The sequence below is a fragment of the Erpetoichthys calabaricus genome, chromosome 11, assembly GCF_900747795.2.
Source record: "Erpetoichthys calabaricus chromosome 11, fErpCal1.3, whole genome shotgun sequence".
NCBI lineage: Eukaryota > Metazoa > Chordata > Cladistia > Polypteriformes > Polypteridae > Erpetoichthys > Erpetoichthys calabaricus.
In genome coordinates this window covers 74,732,168-74,759,906 of record NC_041404.2, presented here as the reverse complement: position 1 = coordinate 74,759,906, position 27,739 = coordinate 74,732,168, and the positions used below count along the sequence as shown (strand labels likewise).

The following is a 27,739-nucleotide window of genomic DNA, read 5'->3' as shown; positions in this document are numbered from 1 at the left end:
TTTAATAGTTCCAACAGATTCATTTACATGGCAAATGCACCCTCTAGTGGTAACTCTTTCAAATTATGACCTGGTCAGGAAGTTTCAAATACTGTACTTGTGAGTATTTTATGTTCTATTACTCGTGTTACTAAAGAGGCATTTTCTTAAACTAGATTGATATCACATCACATATTTCTTTGGCTTACCAAGTTTCCTATATGTTAAATATGTCTTTTAAGAATATGTTTAAAGGCTTTGTAGGCTTACACATGGGTGTGTTAGATGTGAGGTGTGTTAGCAAACCAAACCAAGAGAGTCTTCTTTTAATCCGGCTCCTGTTAGAACCACAGCTTTGTACATGAAGGTTAGGGCAGTTGAATGGGAACTTTACTCATTTTATTATGAATAGACGAAACCTCTTCATTAAAACAGAATAGTTTCAGGAAACTGGAAGTGATGATTTGAGAGCTGCATAAGAAAGATGGGTAACAAACAGACCCTCAATTAGCCAATTTTTGGTCTGTGTAATTTTTCAGTTTTTCTTTCCGTTTTTAGCAAACAGAAATGGTTCGTTCTAAAATTAGGTTTGACAGATTAGTGAAATAGGATAAGCTATACAGCAAGAATAATACTCACTGATGAGGCAAAATAAAGACTTGATAAAAAGGTTGGTAAGAAAGGTGACTATGTCACACAGAACAGCTACATAATACTGTACTGCTCGTAAGTAGCCTCAGTACATGTGTGTTTTAATGACTAGCCAACAATCATCATTTTAAGAACAATTTTATTACACTGGTTCTATTGTGACATGCTATTTTAAATACCAAGAAAATACACAATTTAGATTATTATGCAACAAGAAGGTACATATTGGATTCATACAGGTGTTATAATACTGTCGTGTATTTTTTTTCCCCCCAAAAAACAGAGAATAAAACATAGTTTAGTTATCTGAGCAACACTTCAACTTCGGTGTATTTGAGACATTGAGAAACAAATAAAACTGAGACTTATTCAAGTGTAAGCTTAAAGGCAATTTAAAGGGTTACCATTCCCCCATTTTCACATTGCACCAATGGACCCTTAAATCATTCATCCCTATTAAAAGATACAATACGCTTTAAAACAATTTAGCATTTAAAATTCAACCCAGACGAGTTCCCTTGTCATTAGTGTATCTGTTCACTGAATAGTAACAGGTTCCCTAAACTACAGAATGCCCCAGACCCCAGAAAGGTTACGTGGTGAAGTCTCGATTTGGCCTTAAAAGTGATTTTTTGGCATTTCAGCCAAGAAGTAAGACATATTCTACACATGGTCATATACCTTGCATTTTATATGCATTTGTTTTAAAAAAAATACAGAGAGGGACAAAAATAGTAAGTACTAAAGCTAACATACAAGATGAAAGAAATCAGTGAAGCAACAGGACCAGAATATTTTTTTAATCCCCCCATCAAGAAAAAAAAATATACCAAAAGAGTTATTTCTTTTTTTTGTTTCAACATCACACAGCTTCTAATGACTATTGTGCTTTATTAAGTACTAATCAGTAATAAACTTCGGAACCACCAAGGGTGGGATCTTGTTCATATTCCATTTAAAGTGATAAAGAATGTTTTGGTGTAAGCTTAATTTATATTGTTTTTAATTAAAATAATTTGAACAATTTGTCACATTTGCTTTTCTAAAAACTTGGGATTTGCACCTTCTTTAGTCAATGGAGAAGTGAAAAGCATCATCTCAAAGATATACAACCAAGACAATAGAATCTCATTCAATTCAGTTCGTTGATAGCAAAATCTACCCTCAAGTTACAATTGTGATCTCCATATTTTTAAAGTATTTATAAATAACTTTATATTATAAAAGATGATATTTTTATTAAAACACTTCAAAGACAAATGGATAACATTGCCGTACATACCCTAAATTGAATAGTATTTTGAACAATTATTCCAGGAACCAAGGTAGTGCTTCTAAATTATTTAATCAAAATGTAATCATTGTGTGACCTACTTTTAATAAGATTTTCTTAACCATTTTGCTGACGTAACCATAGTCAAATGTGTATCCCTATGTGGGATTAATTTAAAAATATATTACATAAAATTTCAATTCAGTATACTGTACATGCCTTTTTAGTGAAGATGGATAACTTCAAAAAACATCACTTAACAGTAGCCCTGAGATGTCTCCTCTGGGTATACAGACATAAACAGGGTTCAGGAAAGACTCTAATACAGGCAAACTCCCACATTTTCTATCAGACAGGTTGTGACGTCCAATAAAAAATACCTATACACAAAACAAAAGTGTCAAAAGCAGAATGCAGTTAACCTCATCCATCCATCCATTTTCTAAACCTGCTTATCCAGAGCAGGGACGCAGGGAACCTGGAGTCTATTCTAGCAAACATTGGATGCTAGGCAGGGACAATCCCAGGATAGCGTGACTTTCCATCGCAGGGTATAAAGCACATACAGTATATGAAGTCAATTCTACATCGCCAGTCCACTCAACCTGTATGTTGTTGGACTGTGGAAGCAAGCCAGATAAACCATGTCTATGTAATATAACAGTTCTTACACCACTGGAAAGATGCAAATTTGAAGGTTTTTTTGTGAAATTTGGACAGAACAATTAAAGAGTAAAGAACAAAACTGATCTGAAATCATCTCATAAGAAGAGAGGCATACTCAGTTAGGTTGATAAGTGACACCGCATAACAAGTGAAAAATCATTTTTTATTAGAATTGTAAATCTTATGTCCAATGGCTAAAAATATAGAAGGCTGCTCTCCAAAATACTTACTGCTAAATCTGTGCCTAACTCAGGTTGTCTGCCATTAGTTAAATTAATTACTCAAATATGTATTTGAGCAAACATTCATTTAAATATGCTACATTTCTTTTTTATTCAGATCTGTTCAGATTTAAAATGGTTTTAAGTGCCAATAATTATTCTGTCTATCAACATCCTGTCTTGAACTACTGGTCAGCCAATGGGCAATTTAAAACATCATTCCTCCAAAAAATAAAAAAATTAAATTCATCTATCCAGTTTCTAGCATGCTTAGTCAAGCTTAGGGTCACAAGGAAACCAATGCTTGGCAAGAAATCCTGAACAAGGATCCAGACCCATCTCAACATTAACAAAAATTATAATGTATGCATTGCTTGAGCTTAAGGCTTGGGGATGCCAGCTGTAAAAAAAATGCTTTACCTGAAATTGACAACATTTTGATTATTTATTTTTGGTAAACATTAACATAGACTAAGTGTAACATACTGTAACACTCACCACTACACTTGAGACAACTAATTAAAATTAGATTACACAGTGGTACGTGCAGCAGCATGATGGTGCAGTGGTAGCACTGCTGCTTCACAGTAAGGAGACCAGGGTTCATGTCCTGGGTCCTCCCTGAGTCGGCATGGGTTTCCTCCAGGTGCTCTGGTTTCCTTCCACAGTCCAATGACATGAAGGTTAGGTAAATTGGCGATTCTAAATTGGCCCTGGTGTGTGTGTGTTTTTTGCCCAGTGATAGACTGGCACCCTGGGCTAACTGGAATAGGCTCCAGCAGAGCAGGGTTGAAAATAAAGTATAGTATAGTATAAATAACGCTCTATCTTGTGTGTGTGTGTTTAAGGGGACACTCCTCTCTTTTAACCACTGCCAACTTAAAACGGGCAGTTACTTTCACAGGCTCAGTAGTAAGCTTCCTGCATCTCAAGCTTCAAGTTTCATCCTCTGTGACTACTGTTTCTATTCTTCAGCATATACTTGTGTGATATAAATTACTTCATTGATATTTCATGCTTGAATGAAGAAAACACTGCGGTGGGTTGGCACCCTGCCCGGGATTGGTTCCTGCCTTGTGCCCTGTGTTGGCTGGGATTGGCTCCAGCAGACCCCCGTGACCCTGTGTTCGGATTCAGCGGGTTGGAAAATGGATGGATGGATGAAGAAAACACTGACATTTGATAGCACATATTTTTGTTGTACTGTGCTCTGAGTAGTGGTTACAGATTTCCAGGCTCAAAAATTAAATAAAAAGAAAAGCTTGCTGTTTTAAAAACAGTGTCACAGGTATGTCAATTTGTAAACATATTTTGCTGATGTGTCCACCCTAGACTTCTTTTAAATGAATTCACTATCATCCATCCATATTTCAAACCCACTTTTACCCTGATTAAATATTTAAATTAAGGTAGGAGAGCAGATTTTAAAGTAGCTTTGTGTGGTAACCTGCACCGTAACATTTAAAAAAGTGGAAGTGCTGTTAACATGCTCATCTCCTCTGCATTTATTTGTGAAATGTGCAACCTAATGGATTAGAAATGGGAGCTTTTTTCTTGGACCTGCCTTGCATTCATTAGGCAACAGGTGATTATGCACTATGGCTAATATATACTGTAAATATTATAATCATGCAACATTATAATACAACCAAAACAATGAAAATAACAATATTATTCGGATACTGAGAGAAGATGACACATTTTGGAATAAACCTGCACAACAAATGATCAAATCACAATCACGATGTTGATTACAACATGCTCTGAAAATGCGAGGTACATTCTGCGGATTACTTTTATACATTTTTTATGTATTGCAGTCTTTTTTATTACATGCCTGTATCAAGTCTCTTCAATTTGCCATTGACAATGTAACTTCTCTTAAAAAGGGCACAATTCCATGTATTCAGTTTATTTTTAGACTGGTGTTATGTGGTTAAAGTCACTAAGATTTCAAATGCAAGTAAACACTGCACTCCAGTAGTAACATAGTTGGTGATTCAATAGCTACACTTAAACACTAATTAGATTAAAGTTCATTTACAGACATACTCCACCCAAGAAATACGATTTTTTAACCATTACTCACTCACATGGTGTTTGAAGTGATGGCTGAGAATTTCCTGATTAAATGATGTTCAATGGAGACTCAACTTGCACTATAAATAGCAAACAATATCAAAATGTCTATGAAAAAATCTCAAATTACTCATGTTGCATAATCTAAATGACGAGTATCCAATCATATGCTCACAATAAACCACTTCCAGAAAATCATGTTGTAAACAACAGGGGAACATGCTTGAACAAGGATTAGCCTTTCCAGTGAAGACCTCTTTCTCCCGTCATTCACTGGTCTTCCATATTTCTGGATTTTTCAATGGCAGTTTAAGAAACTGTACCTTCCAATTCATGAAGCGATTCAAATGTACACAAGTACATGGCATACATTGCACTTGATTACATTTTCACTTGCTTTTCTTTCATTTTTACCCTCTAATTGTACTCCTCTCACAGACCATGCTCCGAAACGTTGATTTCACATAAAGCACCAGGTTAGCTATTGAGTGAGCTATTACTAGGTAGAACTGAGCAATGAATGATGGAGGAAGTGGATTTTCATATCAAAAGCCTGCTTGTGTTTGTACTTGCTCCAGTTATTTATATGATGATTCTTAAGTAGTGAATTAACAAAGTTTTAGCTAAAATACATGCGATTTGAGACATTATACGCATATGACAGGACACCCAATATGTGTGGATTAGGCCACACAAGTAATCTGAGCATTTTTCATAAACATTTCGATTTGGTTTACCTTTGTTCAATCTGTGCCTCCATTGAGTCACACTGTATATGGAATTTTGTGATGTTAAAATGTGATGTTGTAATGTTAAAATTTGCATTAGGTGTGACAAGGATGGACAGGATAAGAAAAGAGTACATTAGAGGGTCACTCAGGTTGGATGGTTGGGAGACAAAGTTAGGGAGGCAAGATTGCATTGGTTTGGAAGAAAATACACCATGCCGAGGACAGATGCTAGATATATTTGGAGAAGGATGTTAAGGATGGAGCGGCCAGGTAAAATTAAAAGAGGAAGGCCTAAGAGAAGGTTTATGAATGTGGTGAGAGAGAATATGCAGGTAGTGGGTGTAACGGAGTAAGATGCAGAGGACAGGAAGATATGGAAGAAGATGATCCGCTGTGGTGACCCCTAACAGGAGCAGCTGAAAGAAGAAGTAGTATAAGGAATTTTGTGTTCTCCATTAGTTATACAAATATGAGATTAAAAGATTTTTTTGCCAACACCATAAAAATGTGGGGTAAGCAACAGAAAAAAATATATTTGTCACTTATTAACTAAAAGTTGGTTTGATTGGCCTTATTATCCATTCCTATACTCAACCCAGTTTCCAACACTTACGGAATTGTTTTCATAATTTCAGTTTAACAAGACAAATTTCAGGAAGGATATTCATCTTAACAACGTTAATTCTTCCGGCTAGAGTGAGATGAAGGGTTGACCATGTATGCAAGTCTTGCTTAATTTTTTCCATACAGACGGCAAAATTTTGTTGATAAAGAGCTTTATGTTTACTTGTGATATTTACCCCTAGGTATTTAAACTGATCTGCTATGGTAAAAGGTAGGGTGTCCAATCTAATATTATATGCTTGTGAATTCACTGGAAAGAGTATACTTTTATTCAGATTAATTCTAAGACCGGATATCTTTTGAAATTCTGTTAGTGCTGTTAGAACTGCAGGCACAGTGTTTTCTGGGTCTGATATATATATAAAACCATATCATCTGCATATAGAGAAATTTTCTGTTCCAGTCCTTCTCTGATAATCCCCTTTATCTGATAAGAATTTCGACAGTGAACCGCCAGTGGTTCAATGGCGACTGCAAACAGCAGTGGTGACAAGGGACATCCTTGTCTGGTGCCACGTTCTAGCTTAAAGTAGTCTGAGCAAATGTTGTTAATACAAACTGAAGCTTCTGGATTGGTATACAGTAGTTTGATCCATGCACAAATATTCGGGCCAAACCCAAATTTCTCCAATGCAGTGAAAAGGTAGTTCCATTCAATCATATCAAATGCTTTTTCTGCGTCTAATGATAGTAATATCTCTGGGGTGTTTGATTTTGCTGGTGAATATATAACATTAAACAAGCGTTGGAGATTGGAAGATAGGTGTCGGCCTTTAATGAATCCAGTTTGATCCTGTGATATTACCGAGGGCAGCACTTTCTCCATCCTTCTAGCTAGAATTTTTGAGAGTATCTTAACATCATTACTCAGGAGTGAAATTGGTCTGTATGATGCACATTGTAACAAGTCCTTAGTTTGTTTAGGAAAGACAGTGATTAATGCTTGACAAAATGTTTGAGGTAGTATTTGGTTGTCTCTAGCTTCTGTAAATGTTGCCAATAAGAGGGGAGCTAGCTGAGTGGAAAATTTCTTATAAAATTCTACGGGGTAACCATCAGGGCCTGCTGATTTCCCGCTTTGAAGTGACTTTATAGCATCTAGTAATTCTGTTAGCATCAGAGGTTTATCCAGTTCCTCAGCACTTAAAGCATCTATTTGTGGTGTCTGTAATGTATCCAGAAATGCATTAGATTGTGTGTTGTCTTCTTTGAACTCAGTAGAATATAAGGATTTATAATAATCTCTAAATGCGTGCATTATATTTTTATGGTCAATGGTTTCTTCTCCATTCGTGTTGGTGATTACTGGTATTGCATTGCGAACTTCTTGTTTGTGAATTTGTTGAGCTAAAAGCTTATTAGCTTTTTCTCTGTGTTCATAGTAATGATGTCTTGACCTATAAATAAGTTGTTCAGTTTCTTTAGTTGTCAAGATGTTAAGTTCTGTATGCAGGGCCTGCCTTTTCCTGTGAAGAGCTTCACTTGGACACCTGGCTTGTTCTTCATCTATTGTAGTAATTTCGCTTTTTAGCTCTGACACTTTCTTGGTTTCTAATTTATTTCTGTGGGAAAGATATGAAATAATCTGTCCTCTTAAGAAGGCCTTTAGAGTTTCCCAGAGTGTTCCTGCTGAAACCTCTGTGGGTGTGTTTGTCTCTAGGAAGAAGCTGATTTGTTTGGATATAAATTCTGTGCAGTTCTCGTCTGCCAATAGAAGAGGGTTAAAATGCCATCTGTGAGGTGAGTGTGAGGGGCTTAATGATTTTAGCTCCAAGACTAGAGGGGCATGGTCGGAGATAACAATTGTGTCGTATTTGCACGATTTAATCGTAGGCAGGAAATTATTATCTATAAAAAAATAATCTATTCTTGAGTAGCTATAATGCATTGGTGAGTAGAACGAATATGTTCTTGAGTTTGGGTTAAAAAACCTCCAGGGGTCTGATAAGTTGTGGTCATTTAAAAACTGTAATTGTCTTTGCAGTGTTAGATGTTGTCCCCCCTGTCACAGAAGTCCTATCTAAGAGTGGATTTAAAACACAATTAAAGTCCCCAGCCATTATAATTTTATGAGTGTTCACATTGGGAATGGATGCAAATAGATTTTGCATGAATTCCTTACCATCGACATTGGGTGCATAAACATTTATCAAAATCATTTTACTGTTAAATAAGTTGCCCATGACCATCACATATCTCCCTTCAGGGTCCGATACTACATCTGATGCTACAAATGGAACTGTTCTGTGTTCTGTGTAAACTTCTTTTTTTATTTCAAAACATTCCAATATATATCAATAAATCGTTTTTTAAGCAATTAGATTCAACAATAACCTCATTCATTTGGGACTCAAAACGCCCACGCATCCGAAGAGCGACCCTACAAAGACCTGGCATGGCTTTACCTAATTCTCAGTTTTATTACTGGGCAGCAAACATACAAGCCATAAAAACCTGGACACAAAAAAATGAACATACACAGGCTTGGCTCGCAATAGAAGTAAAATCCTGTAGTACTTCTTTATACTCCCTGCTCTGCACTCCAATAAATGCAAGTTATTGCAAATATACTAATAACCCAATTGTGCTTTACTCACTCAGAATATGGAACCAACTTAGAAAGCATTTTAAGATGGAAAATCTTTTATCCGCGGCACCTCTGCAAGAGAACCACCTCTTTCAACCCTCGCAAACATATCCAGTTTTTAATACCTGGAAAAGTTTTGGGATTAAAATGCTCAGAGATCTATATATAGACAACATATTTGCATCTTTTGAACAATTACGTTCCAAATTCAACCTCCCAGCTACACATTCCTTTCACTATCTTCAAATTAGAAATTTTGTTAAACAGAAACTGCCCGATTTTCCTCACCTTGTACCCTCCACCATGCTGGAAAAAATACTGCTCAATTTCGAGGAATTAGACACCATTTCCACATTATATAAAATCTTATTAGAGTCCCTACCTTTCAAAGACCCAAGAGGACATTGGGAAGAAGATCTCTTAATCAATATAGCAGAAAAGGAGTGGAAGGTAGCAAAGCAGAGAATTCACTCGAACTCCATATGCGCAAAGCATAGAATTATTCAACTAAAAATTATATATCGAGCACATCTGTCTCGCTTAAAACTGTCCAAAATGTTTCCAGGGCAAGATCCAACCTGCGAACGCTGCAACCAAGCTCCTGCCTCACTGGGTCACATGTTTTGGGCCTGCACCAAACTAACATAATTTTGGACCAAAATTTTTAAGTGCCTTTCAGACAGCCTTGGGGTCACAATCCCTCCTAACCCATTAACAGCTGTGTTCGGTGTTCTTCCAGACAAACTTGAAGTGGAGAAGGACAAGCAAACGGTGACTGCATTCACTACACTTTTGGCACGCAGACTTATTCTGTTAAATTGGAAGAATCCTAACTCTCCTCTGATAAGTCAGTGGGAAACCGATGTTTTATATTATTTGAAATTGGAAAAAATCAAATTCTCAGTTAGAGGATCTGTACAGAATTTTTTCAAAAACTGGCAGGATCTAATCAATATTATTTTAGAATAAGAGAAATAACTATTACCCCATTTATTTTCCTTCTTCATTTTTTATTTGCCTATATATATTTCTTCCTTTCTTTTGTTTATTGTTGCCTTATCAAAAAGCCCTAAGCAATTCTCCTTTGGCTAAGCTCTCCTTCTCAGGGGTGGGGTTTGATTTGTCTTCATTTTTTTTTTTGTTATAAATTGATCTATTTGTATGGAATGATTACAATAAAATTAATAAATAAAATAAAAAAAAACAAAAAAAAAAACAAGACAAATTTCATTCTTCCATCAGCCTTATGCCAAGTGCCCAGCTCTCTTAAACAGTGACTGATTGTTCAGCACAAATGCTATAAAGAGAAGTACACATTTCAAATAAAGTCCAAATCTAATGTAGTGGATGGAAAGCAGTCTGCATGATAAAGTTAATCCAGTTTATGTTTTACCACTTGTGCTGTATACAGTTAACGGTTATCTAGGGAACATAGATTACATTGTTGTTCTTCCAAAAAGAATATCATTACCTAATGAAGAAAATACACCATACTGTTCTTCTGGAATTTAATATAGACAATGCCATTTTTTTAGCCCCTTGTTCACCCTAAGCAGTTTTCTATGACTTTTATTCTAATTTTTAAAAATATCTAAATATTGACCTCCCATAATCACTAACTAATATTGCACATATTTTAAAATTAAAAACTTTCTTAAACAAGTCTCATAATTAGTAAATATTATTTATGAATTAGAAGCTGCTCTGTCCAATTGCAGGTCGTGAGAAAAAAGTAAAGAAGGAAAAATCAAAGAAGCAATCTCACAACTTATGCATTCACCTTAACTAAAATGATGCTATTTTTTTGTTCATAGTGGTATTGTATCAGCAGAATTGCACAGAAAGATCAAATACCTTAAAAGCTGTGTAGATTAATTATTTTTGACTAATCCTTGCTCTCCACTCCTTGCAAAACTAAAAATAGTTTTTATGACGTAGTAAAAGTGATGGGCAGTAGTTCTGCTGGGCCCGTCCTAGACTTCTGTTTAATGTTGAAAAACTGTGTAAACCCGTCTCCTGCCTGCCCTCTGCAAGCTAAGAAAATGTGGCATTTGGAAGCAGAAGAAAATTAACTTGGTTGTGTGAAAAAAATAAGAAGGCTGACAGCTCTGTCAGAGCTACCCTTTAAATGGTAGGGAATTTTGGGAGAAAGCCACCTCCATTTTTATTGGATTATACAAAACAAATATATCATGTCTAAGAGAGATTTAGAGGGCTGTTTTTCTTCAGCTACTAACTCTTATCCAACTGGTATATAAATATAAAGTATAATGTAACCAACCAGTGTACCTCCTCTCATTTAAACTATTAGCCAACAGCATACACTAAGCTAAAGCTGAAATGGCAAATTATATGCCAATGTGAAAGATACAACAGTAAAGGGTGAACTGAATAGAAATTTGCTGGGGAAAGTTATCTAAATCATTGCTGACAAATTACAGAATTGCAAAATTAGCAAACCTGCTTATTATACTTTAGTGCAAATATCCACAGACTGATTATGTAAATACTGTATAAATTTCTCTTCTATGCCACCTGTAAATAATCTTTATTTAATGAAAACAATTAACTTCATCATGATGTCAAACTTCATGTTCTGTCAAAATAATTCCCGGAAGATAATGTAGGTCATATCATCCATTACCACCCCCCCTCCCCACTTCTTTAACTGACAGAGGGTACACATGGTAATTCATTCACCTTCTCTCAGGGCAGTTCTGGTTCCTTCTCTTTACTAAGAATGATTGGAGTGTCCATGATAGCAGCCCATTCCAAATACAACCCATTTCAAAAAGTCACATTTCAAACCACCGGGGTCTTGCACCTGCGCTCATTCCCCCCCTCTCTCTCTCTGTACTCACAAACACATCTCTTTTTAAGAGCCTGCTTCCTGTTCCTGGCCCAAAGCTTCCAAAAGAATACCCATTGGAGTTCTCTTCAGACCAATACTCTCAATCTTGTTCTCTAGTTTATTTTTCAGATTACGCAGCCGCAGAGATGCATGGATGAGGACCACTGTTTGGAAATAAATAAATAGATTCAAAGAATTACTTTCAAACAGTTTGATGCTACTTGACTAACAACTCAACACTAACAAAAAAAAAGACTTACATAGTATAGGGAATGTAATCCCAAAGAGAAATACTGCAACACCACCCAGCATGTGCATGAGGAGGTAGCTGAAGCCCATAATGGCTATCACTCCAACTTTGGGGTGATTCCTACGGAAACGTCGGACCACTGCTTTATTCTCTGCTGCCCAGATGAATCCAAGAAACACTAATGTTACCACTGCACCACCGAGAATCATTTTGACAGGTTGGAAGTACCTGCAATTACAAAAACTAGAATGTTATAAGAAACTGCATTTCCGAAAATTAAATTTGCCGTTTTCATTGACAAAAAATGACTGCAATGAATAATTTCAATTGGCATTTGTTAATGAGATCATTTTACCTGTCATTATTGTTAAATGACCACCAAATATCCTTATGTGCAAGTGTCTTCAAAGAGTCTTTCAAGGAGTGACTCACTTTTGTCACAACACTCTATTGTATGTGTGTTCAGAATATAAATTTTTGAAGCATTCATTTATTATCCATAACTGCTTTGTTCAGTTCAGTGTTGTGGGGGCAGAAGCCCATCCTGGCAGCCTTGGGCAAAAGGAAGAGACCAATTTTTGATTGGGTTTCTTTTTTGCAAATATTCTTAGGCTCCATTTACGCTAATCAGTTTTAAACTACTTAGTTTTTCTTTCTGTTCAAACAAATATGCGTCTTTACATGTACTAATTATATAGTCATTTATAAAGTTTGCATTTTAAATGAGAACTTGTCACAGTGCTCTGCACCTGTACTCAGCAAAAAGCATATACACAAAGACAGATTTAACTGAACTGAACTGAATTATTAAGTGGATTACCCTCTTTAAAGTCTACGTATTATTTCAAATGGCTTGAATGTTTACCAGCTGAGAGTGATGCAATAGGGATGAGAATTAACATCTTCAACTATAAATTACAGAATGGGTTTCTCTGCATCAAGAGACAGCAATTGATGTGATCTGAGAATGTAGTTAGGATGTCTCCCTTGAGAGATGCCTTAGACACATCCCACTGGCAGAAACACCAGGGACAGAGGAGAGATATACTGGAGGATTTATATCACTCTACTGGCCTGGGAGCATCTGAGAATTCCCAGGTGGAGTTTGAAGAAGTTGCATAGGACAGGTTGGTGTGATCATGTAAATACTGTATAAATCTACTGTATAAATCTACTGTGTATATATATATATATATATATATATATATATATATATATACAGTAATCCCTCACCTATCGCGGGGGTTACGTTCCAGAGCCCCTCGCGATAGGTGAAAATCCGCAAAGTAGCGACCTATATTTATTTTATTATTTATACATATTTAAGGCTTTATAAACCCTTCCCACACTCTTATAAACCTTTCTCACTCTCTTGTTAACTTTTTCCACACTCTTATAAACACTTCCTATGCTCTTAAACACTTTCTACATTCTTAAACACCACAGACCAACACTGCACGCAGCGATCAGACGTCAATGTGTCTGCACTCGCTTTGTGAAGGGGGGCAGCTGAACTCTCAGCAGAGCAGAAATGGACTTTGTGCTGCTTCTGCCAAAATGCCTGCTTGTTGCTCTGCGCGTTCGGAAGGATCAGGAGGAGTGGGGGTGTGTGAGGGCTGAACGCACGTTCGCTCAAACCCCCCCCCCCCCCCCCCCCAGGAGGCGCAGTATGCTCCTGCCACTTCGCATTGTCAAGGGGGTGGGGAGCTGAATGAACGCTAAGGAGAAGTGGACTTTGTGCTGGCTTTGTGCTGCTTGTTGCTCTGCGTGTTAATAATTTAAAAGCCTATACATCACCAATTTTCCTGTCTCACTGTCTTGTCTTACGTGAAGTTAAAATGTTTTATAATAGTGAGATGTTACTCATATCCTTAGCCCGACATCCACATATCATATGTGTTAACAAAGTGTGTTTTATAAGTTTACATGTGTTTAAAGCATGTGGGATGGGTATTTTAAGGCTTAAACTATAAAAATGTTTTTTTATATGGTCTTTCTATATCGCGGATTTTCTCCTGTTGCTGATGGGTCTGGAACATAACTTCCGCGATAGGCGGGCAATCACTTGTATTTAAAAACCCGCGAAGTCGTGAATCCGCGAAAAGTGAACCGCGAAGTAGCGAGGGATTACTGTATATATATATATATATATATATATATATATATATATATATAAAAGTCAATGTATGTGTGTGTGTATCTATGTTCCAGCATCACTTCCGAACGGCTGGAGCGATTTTCATGAAACTTGGTACACGTTTCTCATTGATCAACTAAAAATACTGTAGGGTGAAATCAACCCTAACCTACCCCCTTCTGGGTAGGGTGGGGGGTGATCTTGCGGTTGTCTCTGTATGTTATCATCCAGTTGACACTCAGAACGAACACCAGAGGGCGACCTGGAGGTGACTCACAGCATTCTTTATGTTGCACCACCGCTCCCCTGTTGCTTTTGAAATTAAACAGAGTTGGCCGGTTCCAAGCATCAACTGGATGATAACATACATGCAGGACTGCAAGACGAGCACAATTTATTTTTATTTTTAAAGATGTGTTTTTTTTTTTTTTATTATATTTTTCTCAAACATTTAAAAAAAAAAACACTTATTTTATCTTCCAGGCAAAGCTGGGCATTTCAGCTAGTTTATAACATATAATCCTTTGAATCTTGATTCTTTTGCAATAAAAATTAATCACAAAAAAAGGTTCATGCCCAGTGATGGTGCTTACTGTGAAAGTTGCTCATAAAGAGCAAAGAGCAACTTGAGTTGGTGGTGTCTATTTTTTATTGTCTGCTAAAAATGCAACGCTGTTTTGCTGAAAATAAACAAAACCTATGACATTTGCTCACATAATTTTCCTCCAGTGTCAGTATTTGTTTAGACTCTGTGAAATAATAGTGACTGGAATACTTCTAGCGTTTGGATGGCATTGTTTAGTTGAATAAAACCTGCAAGTAAAATGACACTGGTGAAAGAAGCTTAAATTTAGCAGAACTGCAGTCTTGAAACTATAAGGTATGTGTTAATAGAGAGGTGGGCTATACTGAAAACATGGTGGCCTATTTATATATTTACCTATGTGTTTCCTGGATGATGGGTGTTTTTACATCTTTTGGATAGACAGAGATGCACTAATAAGCTGTCAGCACAGAATAAAAAGATTCATTGCTTACATGGTAATTTCTTGACCTGGTAGCATGAGAAGTTGGTGACTCTCAAACTGTAGAGATTAAAAGAACCATACCAAAGGACTTTGATTGAGTTTATAAATAAGGTGATAGCCGAGGCAAAAAGCAAACTGACACTATTACTTGGTCTGAATTAAATAATGTCACATTAAATGGAACTTCTGTTTACATTATAACAGGATTTGCATTCAAGACTTTTTGCCTTTGTGCTTTCAAGCGTACATATCATAATAATGAACCTTGTGTCACATGGCACAGACATTTATTTACGTGAATTTTAAAGTAGCTGGTTCCCTTATCAATTTCAGCCTAATGGACTCCTTCTTTAAATATATGCTATATACTGTTACTGTTAACACATATAGGTGTTTTCTACATCTAAACGTTAGGGTTAGGGTTAGGTATCCATGTGAACACCTTCTGACATATTAGAACAATATACATTAGCAAAGAACACAATTCAGGTTTACAAACATAAGATAGAGAATAGAGTATTGACTGCTAACTATTAGAGTTAGTACCTGAACTATTGCTGGGCACACATCAAGGGGTGACAAGGACAGTTGGGGTCTGTTTATGGTGCAGGGAATGCAATTGCGTGGATATGACTGCCTTGAAAGTAACAGTTTACTGGAACACGTGAGAAATCAAAAAACTTACACTGCACAATAATTTTTTTGAAAAGTCTTGCTTCCTGAAAAGTTTTTGCTGATTGTGACAGGAACTAACTGGGTATGCACAAATATAGTTTTGCTGCATCACATAGGAACTCTGAGAAATAGACATTTACATGCTTACTGACAATAACATATTTAGTCACGTTTATCATGTTTCACATAAGCTATTAAATTCAACAGAATTAAAAGTGTTTTCCTCCCGATTTTCTTTTGTATTCAACGTCTGGTGCGTCACGTTGCAGTGTCCAACAGTAGTCAGCAAGCATTGATGGATTCCAGTTGCCCTGGTATCGTTTCTCCATCGTAGCAATGTCCTGGTGAAACCTTTCACTGTGTTCGTCACTGACAGCACCGAGATTTGCGGGGAAGAAGTCCAAGTGTGAGTGGAGGAAATGAATCTTGAGTGACATGTTGCACTTCATTGTCTTGGACTCTTTGGCACGGCTGTCCCATTCACAGATGAAACAACAGTAATTTGTATAGCCAAGCTGCAGTCCTAGTAACAGAGCAATGACTTTAAGATCTCCACAGATATTCCAGTTGTGCCTGCTATAATGGAAGTGCTTCAGCAACAGTTCCATATTCTCATACGTTTCTTTCATGTGTGCTGCATAGCCAACAGGTACTGAAGGATAAACGTTGCCATTGTGTAGCAGAACAGCTTTCAGGCTTAACATTGACGAATCAATGAAGAGACGCCACTCACACCTGAAGGCCGAGAACAATCCTTCAATGTCATAACAGAAACAGAGACTGTCGACTTGTGCAAAAAAATTTAATTATATCATGATGTTGGCCTCGAAACACAGAAATTTTTGTACCTGGTGACAGCAAACACCATTCCTGCAGTCTTGAACCCAGCAGCTCAGCCTTTGCTTTTGACAGACCCAAATATCTGACCAAATCGTTCAATTCGGACTGTGTTATCAGATATGGATCACCTGATGTGCACGATTCAAAATCCAGGTCAGTGTCACTGTTAGTACCCTGCATTGCAGTTTCTTCATCTGGTTCATCTAAGGTCCAATCCTCTGGTGGTTTCGGAATTGGAAGACTGTCGTCATGTGGCACGGGTCTCATTGCTGAAGGCAGATTAGGATATTCAATTGACTTCTTGTTTTTGGCAGAGAAACCAGACACATTAGTCAAACAGAAGTAACAGTCCGTCACATGGTCTTTCTGTTCTCGCCATATCATCAGAACAGCAAACGGCATCGTCTTTCAAGTGCCTCTCAGCCAGGCTCTCAGACTGACAGCACATGTCGCACAGCAAATGTGGGGTGCCCAGTCCTTGTCATAATCACCAATTTTGCAGCCAAAATACAGGTGATAAGCTTTCTTCACAAGAGCGGTCATCTAATGTCTCTGAGGCGCAAGTGTATGTTCGCCACAGATATAGCAGAATGTATACGACATTGACGAGACATATCGCCCGACAACAAAACGTCTATCGCATCAAGCTTAATTACTGTTATATTGCTAAAGATACTATATTTTACTATACTGATACTATACATACACACTGACTATCTATATTAACCAAATGAGCAAGATCTGTGTATGCAAGCCACCTTTATAGCATGCTGAGACAGCGTCAAGCTCGTTCAGACCTGCCCAGGATGTCAACTTCCACAGAACAGCTTCCAACCTGGCCTGATGCCATGCCTAGACATGCCCAGGCTGCACAAACCGTTGTTGATAAGTCACTTACAGGAGCGAAAATGTTTGGATACAAATATTAGAAAAAAATCATGACAAAACTCAAGATTTCTCATAAATGGTAAGTGATGGGTAAATTTTGATGTGATATTCATAATCAGCACCCAAAAATCTGTAAGAAACACCCAACAGTGTTCAAGAAGCAAAAACTTTGTTGTGCAGTGTTATCAATCAAAGCATGATTTCTAAACCTTAATAACATCATGTTTATTAAAGAATATAGAAAAAGAATATGGAGGAAATTCAGGCAGTTTATCACAGGGCTCCCTCTGCTCCATTAGAAGACCCACCTGGCAAGACACGCTCGAATGCAGCTGCTTTGTAAAAAAATAAATAAATAAAAGCTTATGCGGAGTTTTGGAAGACTTACTGAACAGGGCCTTGATATATGTGGTATGACATCTTGGGTTTCATTTAAAATAAAGATTTACGATTACACAGTTAACAGAATAGACGCCCATTTCCATTGCTGCGCACTGGTTTGTGACGTGATCAAAACCCACGTATAGAACTGAAGAGAAAAAGTGACATAACCTCTCCGCGCTAACATAGCTGAACACTACTACAGTATACATATTCCGGATGAACGAAAATAAGCATATATCTGTGTATCTGACGTCCCGGTCTATCAGAACGCTAAACGCTTCATAAAAGAATGAAAGGGAATTTGCACAAAAGATTTCATTAGGACAACATGTTTTAGGAAGGATGTATTCTTTACATTAATTGAACTTACCCAACAATTAAAAGAAATGCAAGCGCTGCCACAAAATAATTACTCTGATAATAAAGCAAATTGTTGATGATTCGGTTATTCCACCTTTCCAGATCCCGAAAATCAGGAGCAGCGAACCGGGCCGAGCCCAAAATAAAATCATCCATAGACCTGAAAGGAGGTGGCTGAACATCCGCCATGGTGGAATCCTGGAATCCCGATTATCTAAACTACTTCCCCCAGCATGCATCGCTTCAAGAAGCCTACAGCTCCCAGAGGCCACTGTGAAATTATGTTCTTTTTACATTTATAGGTCGTCTGATATGTGATATTGTTCGTGTGTGGGTCACGTCACTTAGAAGACTAATTGTAATGAAAGGTATACTTTAAACATTATTTGACTTTAAGCCAGCTTAGTTCTTAACTGACTTTACAAAATTGTATCATTTGATTATGTTTATATAACGTCATTCTGGCTCCGCCAGCGTTTTAGCATTTCAGTATTTTGCCGACCCCTGCTGGTCATTTGCTCGAATCCTGCGATAAATACCGGCATCTCCCAGGAGGTGTACGCTTGGCATTGCATCCAGTTAGCACCTGTGTGTGATCCTTCCTCTTCCGTGAGAGCTTTCATCTAATCTGAATGAGTATTCCATCCATCCATTATCCAACCCGCTATAGCCTAACTACAGGGTCACGGGGGTCTGCTGGAGCCAATCCCAACCAATACAGGGCGCAAGGCAGGAAACAAACCCTGGGCAGGGCGCCAGCCCACCGCAGATGAGTATTCTTAAATAAGAATTACTTCTAAGTATTTATGCTGTGTAGTTAACCTATATTGTATGTGTGTATATATGTATATTATTTATTTATTTTTATTAGGATTAGTTTTTTCTTTAGGGAAAAGACAATGTTTAGCTGTGTAGACTAGCAACTTGCTGTTTATGTTTCTGATAACTTCTTTATTTATAACTTTTATGTTTGTAAATGACCCTATGAACATTTAGGTTATAGAATACCTGCTAACATTATACAAAGATATTGTCTGTTTTTTACCTGCATTATTATCAATCTTTAATTTAATATTGTTTTTTGTATCAGTAAGGTGCTGCTGGAGTATGTGAATTTCCCCTTGGGATTAATAAAGTATCTATCTATCTATCTATCTATCTATCTATCTATCTATCTATCTATCTATCTATCTAATGTGAGGTTTAAAAATTTTTCACTCAATTATATATATGTGAAAAAATTATATACAGTACATAACTATAAAATCAGTTTGTTGGTGTGCTGATAATTTCTTAATGATTGCCTTACTTCTGGAGATTTTTGAACAGGTGTTTATCCGACTAGTTTGCATTCAGGTGCATTCCAGCAATTGACTTGGGGCGCTGTTATTTTAGGTTTGATGGTTACATACTGTAACACAGGTAACAAGCCCATATGGGCAGACCATATGGAACCCATCAAATTGTGCACCCAGGGAATATATGAGGCTATATGGGTTAGTACACTGATTGCCTGGTATAGGTCTGCAGGGAGCAACCATAACATAGACAATTTGGGGGTCCATGAGGACTGGCTGGGGAAACATGGTCTTGATAACATGTAAAAGCAGTTACTTTGCCTACATGTGCTCCAATTGGGAAAAAAGAAAGAAATGTAACCAAGTTTATCACAAATGTTGTTTCCATGGATAAAGGTGTCAGCCAAATAAGTAACTGTAAGTTAATAAATCTTTTTAAACGATTGCTTCAGGCTTAGGTACATGTTATATAGACCAGAGGTTTCCAACCCTATCCTCAGGGACCCCCAAACTGTCCACGTTTTTGGTTTCTCCCAGCACACCTGTACCAGGCAATTAGTAACATTGTAGTAACCCACATGAGCCCCATATGATTCTTGGGTGCACAATCTGATGGGTCCCATATGGGTCACCCACATAAGGCCCATATTTTGGTCCATATGAGACACATTTAGTGCCCATTTGTACTCGCTACCTGGGAAGCAACAGATTTCAAAGAAAAGAATGCTGCTGCTGCTGGGGGAACTCAGGAGAGGGTTGCTCACACAAACTAGTTTTTAAGGACATGACTGAGTTAATGGAATACATTAATTTGAGGAATATAATATTAAATACATTATTTAAATACATTTATGATATAGGTAAAACAACAAAACAACTGCAACAATGGCATGCAATGCTGTATGCTTTTACTTGCTCAAGAGTATCATTTAGTTGACTGAAGTTATTGAACTGGCAACTTTATGTTTTAAAATTGAAAGATTTTTCCAAAGTACAAATACAGAGACTTAGTGGTATAAAGGAAAAGGAAAAAAATATATATATTGGAAAATAAACCAGTAAGCCATGCAATCCCTCCCAGTAAAGTGTAGCAATAAACAGACAAAATCTTTATGTGAAGATTATTAAACCGCTCCATCCTTAGCATTAAACTAAAATGACTCCTTGCCTTCCATGTGCTATTTATCTGTTCATTCATGTCCTGTTACATGGGTAGAATTGGAAGTGGCAACTAGTATATCTCATGTAGTGATAAATTAGACTCATGAAATACAATAAACAGTGAGGAATCTTGCTATGCCAGCAGGTCCAACAGAAGTTCGGTTTGGTAAAATAATTTGTCTTCAACCTTGTTTTAATAACAAGGAACATTGTAGTGAAACTACATTTTCACATTTGCTAGAAGGTGATTCTGGATTTTAGACTTTTGAAGACCTGCATTAGGTCACCATATATCTATACTGTATTTAGTTATGACAGAAAACATTTAATTTCCTTTGCCTTATTAGAGCAGTCACAGCTGCATTTCTTTTTTCATCTGTGTAATCTAGTTCTGCTAAGTTAGTCTTATGATGAGCACACCACAATTGCATACATGCCTCCCAATCTGCGGTATAATATTCATTGATTTTTTTAAGACCTTATTTTTGGTGGTACTGTTTAGAAACTGTGGTTGTTACATGTTATGTCATTTATCCTTGGACCCATTAATTAAAGAAGCTGCCATGATAGAGAAAGAGATATTCCATGCGATGTTAGTAGGATGGTTCCTTGGATTTAGTAAAATGGTACCAACAGGCCAAGAGATGTGAAGGTTCAGATGTGAAAAGAGTTTGGTGAGAACATGGAGAATTATTTTTTGTTGCTTTCAAAGATAATCTGGCAAATTATTCACAACTCAGTAAATGTTGTGTACCCAGGCTGCTTTCAGAAACATTGAAGAAATTTTGGCAACATCTGATGATATCACCAGGCAGTGGAAGAATGAAGTTCAGTGGTCAAGCCATACTTGGATGAGCAGTGACGGTTTTAGGCTTGTGCTTTACTGAATACACCTCTCCAGTATTACACGAATGCTGGGTGACGCTGCCTTGAGATTGGAAGAAAAAGAAATGACGGGTCAGATTTTTCAAAAGAAGAATAGGATGTATGTCTGTTATTGTAGAATCACTTTCTGTCTTCAATGTTGTTGCATATGCCAGGGTGCAAGAAAATAAAAATCCAGCCCCTAGTTAAATCTCAAAACCAACATTCTGCCTAGGTTGTGGGACATTGAACCATTCTTTGTCATTGTATGGGAATGTGAGTGGTCGTGGAAGTTTGCCCATCCCGTCTAGATGAGTTTTGTGGAGTTGGAAAGGATTTATGATTGCATCTCTTGTGGGAAGTGCTAAAAGAATATGGGAACTAAGTTCCGCAGCTAGGTGCCCTTAAATGAATGTTTATGTGGAGTGAGAAGGTGTGTAGTTTGAATCCTTAATCCTGGATTGTGTCTTGTCTGCTCCCCTGTTCCTAATCTTCAGAATATCTAGGTGCAGATTAAACTTTGAGAGTTTCCAGTCTGTGTAATTCAGAGTTGCATCTTTGATGCTTGCAGGTGACAATGTCCTCTTGACTATATCTGCTGAAGATCACTCAGTAGTGTTCAGTAAAGTGTGAAATGGATGACATGGTAACCATTTCCCCCAACTCTAATGCCTTTGAAGGTTTTTCTAAAACAATATATATACTGTGGGATATGGCCGACCGTTCATCCCGGCCAATACCCGCCAGGTGGAGCCCTTCTTGCAACATAGAGGTGCCCCGAGTTCCAGCAGGGCATCATGGACAGTGGAGTTTTACATCACAGCCCTGCTGGATACCATGGGGGCCTCCAGGGGATGCTGCAGGGAGGAGCAGGGACTGCTACTTTCCCTATAACCCGGAAGTACTTCCCAGTCATGGGAGCAGAAGAAATGATGTACTTCCGGGATAAAGAAAAAGAAGAGTTTTGATCTGACCCGGAAGTGCTAGGAAGTCACATGGACTGAGGGATCAGAAACACGTCCGGGTCAAGGACTATAAAGGACTGTGGGAGATCCCAGACGGGCGAGCTGAGTCGGGAGGAAGGGTGACAATGTGTCTGGGAGTGGAGGATTGTTCATTGTATTGATTTATGTATATATATGAGTATAGTTAAGTGGAGGGTGCTTTGTGCACTTTATTATTGGAATAAAGTCAATTATTGGACTTTTATCTGGTGTCTGGCGTCTGATCAGAGGGTTCAAGGGAGCGATAGCGCTCCCTATCTGTCACAGTATACACTATGGTCTGAACACTCATCAGAATGACTAAAAAGGAAGAAAGTTTAAAAAGAAAGAAAACTTCTAACTTGGCAGTCACAGGCATTATGTTATGTTACTTTATTAATTTGTTTATTTATTTGTGGTGATAAAATATATTCTAACTATTTTTATTTCAATTGCATTTTCACAAAGAAATATTTTTTTCCTTTATTATATTAGCCTTAGTAAATCTTATTTTAGTGGACATCTGCAGTAATCTGTAATATCCACTAGAGTGTAGTCATGTCTTTCTAGCGATGCAGTAGTCATAGAGGTTTAATGCTAACATAATAAACTGTTTATAACCTTTCATTTTCTAAACCCACTTTTCCAGCTAAGCTTTCATTGAGACCTGGAGCCCGTCCTGGAAATTGTTTGCATCATCCAACAAAATGCAGGAACAAATCCTACTTGTAATGAGATAAAATGTACAGTTCACAAAACAGTATTGAAGAAATTATAGCACTTGTAGCAAATCAACTGAGACAAAGGGATCATGGTGATGCTATAGTTTTGGTAATCAATGTTAGCAGCTATTACCAGTCTGCACATTATAAAATCTATTATCAGCTTTTATAACACAATGGAAAACAGAGCAAAATAACAATAGTATCTTTCTAAAGTCAGTTTTGTAATGCTAACTTATTATTGTTTGTAGCATTGTTAATAGGCTGTTAATATCCGATTTATAATGGATGCCTAAACTAAAATGTGACTGGGATAGCATTCAAACAGATAGGGAAGAGACTGCAATTATATCCAGATTGCTGAAGCTGTGACGTAGCAACACTTACCACTGTGCCAAATCATGATAATGATATGGTGTGCAATGAAACATAGTTATAGAGCTTTTAACATGAAACAAAAAATCCATTCACTAAATGTTACTACTGCAGGTTAATTCACAGTCAGAAATTAACCCCACCCGCACATCTTTGAGAAGTGGGAAGAGATATTTAGGAATCTCTGTAGGAAATTCAAGCAGACATAGAAAGAATGTGGCTAAACTTACATCAACAATGACTTGGCTGGGATATAGGCCTCGGTTTTTTTTTGGTCCTATAAAATGACAAGATTAGCCACTGCACCATTTGTCTACTATAGTCATAGTGAAATCATTTTGTCTTAACTTTGTTTAATGTTATTAAATGGTCATGGCACAGGGGAGTGGTGACATGTTGCATGTTGATTAGCACATCCATCCATCCATCCTCTTCCGCTTATCTGAGATCTGGTCGCGGGGACAGCAGCTTGAACAGAGATGTCCAGACTTCCCTCTCCCCGGCCACTTCTTCTAGTTCTTCCGGGAGAATCCCGAGGCGTTCCCAGGCCAGCCGGGAGACATAGTCCCTCCAGCGTGTCCTGGGTCTTCCCCGGGGCCTCCTCCCGGTTAGATGTGCCCGGAACACCTCACCAGGGAGGCATCCTGATCAGATGCCCGAGCCACCTCATCTGACTCCTCTCGATGCGGAGGAGCAGTGGCTCTACTCTGAGCCCCTCCCGGATGACTGAGCTTCTCACCCTGTCTTTAAGGGAAAGCCTAGACACCCTGCGGAGGAAACTCATTTCAACCGCTTGCATTCGTGATCTCGTTCTTTCGGTCAGTACCCATAACTCATGACCATAGGTGAGGGTAGGAGTGTAGATCGACTGGTAAATTGAGAGCTTTGCCTTACGGCTCAGCTCCTTTTTCACCACGACAGACCGATGCAGAGCCCTCATCACTGCGGACGCTGCACCGATCCGCCTGTCGATCTCCCGCTCCATTTTTCCCTCACTCGTGAACAAGACCCTGAGATACTTGAACTCCTCCACTTGGGGCAGGATCTCGTTCCCAACCCTGGAGGCCAATCCACCCTTTTCCGGCTGAGGACCATGGTCTCGGATTTGGAGGTGCTGATTCCCATCCCAGCCGCTTCACACTCAGCAACGAACCAATCCAGAGAGAGCTGAAGATCACGGCCTGATGAAGTAAACAGGACAACATCATCTTCAAAAAGCAGTGACCCAAGCCCACCAAACCGGACCCCCTCAATGTCCTGGCTGCGCCTAGAAATTCTGTCCATAAAAGTTATGAACAGAATCGGTGACAAAGGGCAGCCTTGGCAGGTCCAACTCTAACTGGAAATGGGTTCAACTTACTGCCGGCAACGCGGACCAAGCTCTGACACCGGTTGTACAGGGACCGAACAGCCCTTATCAGGGGTCCGGTACCCCATACTCTCGGAGTACCCCCACAGGATTCCCAGAGGGACACGGTTGAATGCCTTTTCCAAGTCCACAAAACACATGTAGACTGGTTGGGCAAACTCCCATGCACCCTCCAGGACCCTGCTAAGGGTATAGAGCTGGTCCACTGTTCCACGACCAGAACGAAAACCACACTGTTCCTCCTGAATCCGAGGTTCAACAATCTGATGGACCCTTCTCTCTAGGACCCCCAAATAGACTTTTCCAGGGAGGCTGAGGAGTGTGATCCCTCTGTAGTTGGAACACACCCTCCGGTCCCCCTTCTTAAAGAGGGGGACCACCACCCTGGTCTGCCAATCCAGAGGCACTGTCCCTGATGTCCATGCGATGTTACAGAGGCGTGTCAACCAAGACAGTCCTACAACATCCAGAGCCTTGAGGAACTCCGGGTGTATCTCATCCACCCCCGGGGCCCTGCCACCAAGGGGTTTTTGTGACCTCAGTCCCAGAGATGGGGGAGCCCACCTCCAAGTCCCCAGGCTCTGCTTCCTCATTGGAAGGCATGTTAATGGGATTGAGGAGGTCTTCAAAGTACTCCCCCCACCGACCAACAACGTCCAGAGTCGAGGTCAGCAGCGCACCATCCCCACCATATACAGTGTTGACACTGCACTGCTTCCCCCTCCTGAGACGACGGATGGTAGACCAGAATCTCCTTGAAGCCGTCCGAAAGTCGTTCTCCATGGCCTCCCCAAACTCCTCCCACGCCCGAGTTTTTGCCTCAGCAACCACCGAAGCCGCATTCCGCTTGGCCTGCCGGTACCTATTAGCTACCTCCAGAGTCCCACAGGACAAAAGGGTCCTGTAGGACTCCATCTTCAGCTTGACGGCATCCCTCAACGCCAGTGTCCACCAACGGGTTCAGGGATTACCGCCATGACAGGCACCGACCACCTTACGGCCACAGCTCCTGTCAGCCTCCTCAACAATAGAGGCACAGAACATGGCCCATTCGGACTCAATGTCCCCCACCTCCCTCAGAACGTGGTCGAAGTTCTGCCAGAGGTGGGAGTTGAAGCTACTTCTGACAGGGGACTCTGCCAGATGTTCCCAGCAGACCCTCACAATACGTTTGAGCCTACCAGGCCTGACCGGCACCCTCCCCCACCATCAAAGCCTACTCACCACCAGGTGGTGGTCAGTTGACAGCTCTGCCCCTCTCTTCACCCGAGTGTCCAAGACATGTGGCCGCAAGTCCAACGACACAACCACAAAGTCGATCATCGAACTGAGGCCTAGGGTGTCCTGGTGCCAAGTGCACATATGAACACCCCTATGCTTGAACATGGTGTTCGTTATGGACAATCCGTCCCGGATTGATTAGCACATGCAAGTAAGAATTTCACTACACTCTGCACATGTGACAATATTGACTCCTCTTCTTCTTCTTTCGGCTGCTCCCGTTAATGGTTGCCAAAGCAGATCATCCAAAATTGTTGTCTGCATGTTGATTTGGCAAAATTTTACACCAGATGCCCTTCCTGATGTAACCCTCCCCATTTATCCGGGCTTGGGACTCTATGCACCCTATTAAGCCTCTGATTTGTATCTGATGTTTATATACACTATTCCCAAAATGTCCAGCATGCAGGAAAATCCTGAAGTTGCAGAGGATGGCAAATTCTATCCTGATACTGTCTTGTGCAACAAAAAGACCAGTCAGGGGAGAAGCAACAGTCTCTTCTTACAAGGTAGTTTCAACCAAATAATCTAGTTTGGAGTTGTCACTCAATCAGACCTGCATGTCTTTTTGTGTGGATGGAAACTGGAGTGCCCAGAGTAAATTCAGACTAACACAGGAAGAACAAGCAAACAGACCCATTACAGTCAGTGCTTATACTGGGATTTGGTAGAGCTTGGAGGCAACAGCATGAACTTATATGGCACTGTGCCTCCTTACAATGAAAAACAGAATTACTTCAATCAATTATAAGGAAAAGTCTTCTCTGTGTCTGTAACAAGATGAGGATAATTTAAAAATCAAAATTTGCACATGTAGCGCAATCTCCTTGGGCACTCAATGCTATCAAACAGTATGACAGTAACTGTTGGCAATACAATTTTTGAAAATAATGATAAAACAGCTAAAAAACTGCAGTAGCCCCTGTGAGAAACGTTTCATGCTTCATTCACTACATCTCAAAGATGAATTATGACTGAGTAGCAAGAATAAAAGCCTGACCTGTTAAAAGAATCACATTGTTGTTTGGGGAATTTCAAGTGAGTTTCAGCTCACAGAAAAGTCACAACACCTTACCAGGGTTTATTAATCTAAGCAACAGCAAACTTTACTCATAATTTTGTTTGAATTCTTATATTCTGTTATTTACAGTTAAAAAAGTAAACTACATGGTTATCAAACTAATTCCATTCAACCATCATATACATTTTTGACTTTTAGTCAGAATAAGAATGCTTTCCTACTAAAGTGCCAGTAATTTGTGTTTTTAATACAGTAAATGTTTTTCAAATACTGTGAAATGACACATTGATATAGAAACCTTTATGTAAATGTAGTCTGCTGAAGTCTGGGATGATGTTGATATAATTTGTTTAAGTGCTTCACATATTTCATTCAAGCCAAGTAGCTCCATGAACACTGCCATATTATCATTATTAAAAACAGCTCAAAGTGTATAAAATT

The 27,739-nt window shown here is 38.8% G+C and overlaps 1 protein-coding gene across 1 annotated transcript; it reads right to left on the bottom strand.

The window, feature by feature from the left end:
* Nucleotides 1–752: 752 nt before the first annotated feature.
* praf2 (PRA1 domain family, member 2) lies at nucleotides 753–18,451 on the bottom strand. Its single transcript, XM_028813364.2, has 3 exons — nucleotides 18,235–18,451; nucleotides 11,923–12,140; nucleotides 753–11,826 (listed from the first exon to the last, which is right to left on the bottom strand). Exons 1-3 carry the CDS (start codon nucleotides 18,411–18,413, stop codon nucleotides 11,687–11,689), a joined length of 537 nt encoding a protein of 178 aa, XP_028669197.1. The 5' UTR covers nucleotides 18,414–18,451; the 3' UTR covers nucleotides 753–11,686.
* Nucleotides 18,452–27,739: the final 9,288 nt, after the last annotated feature.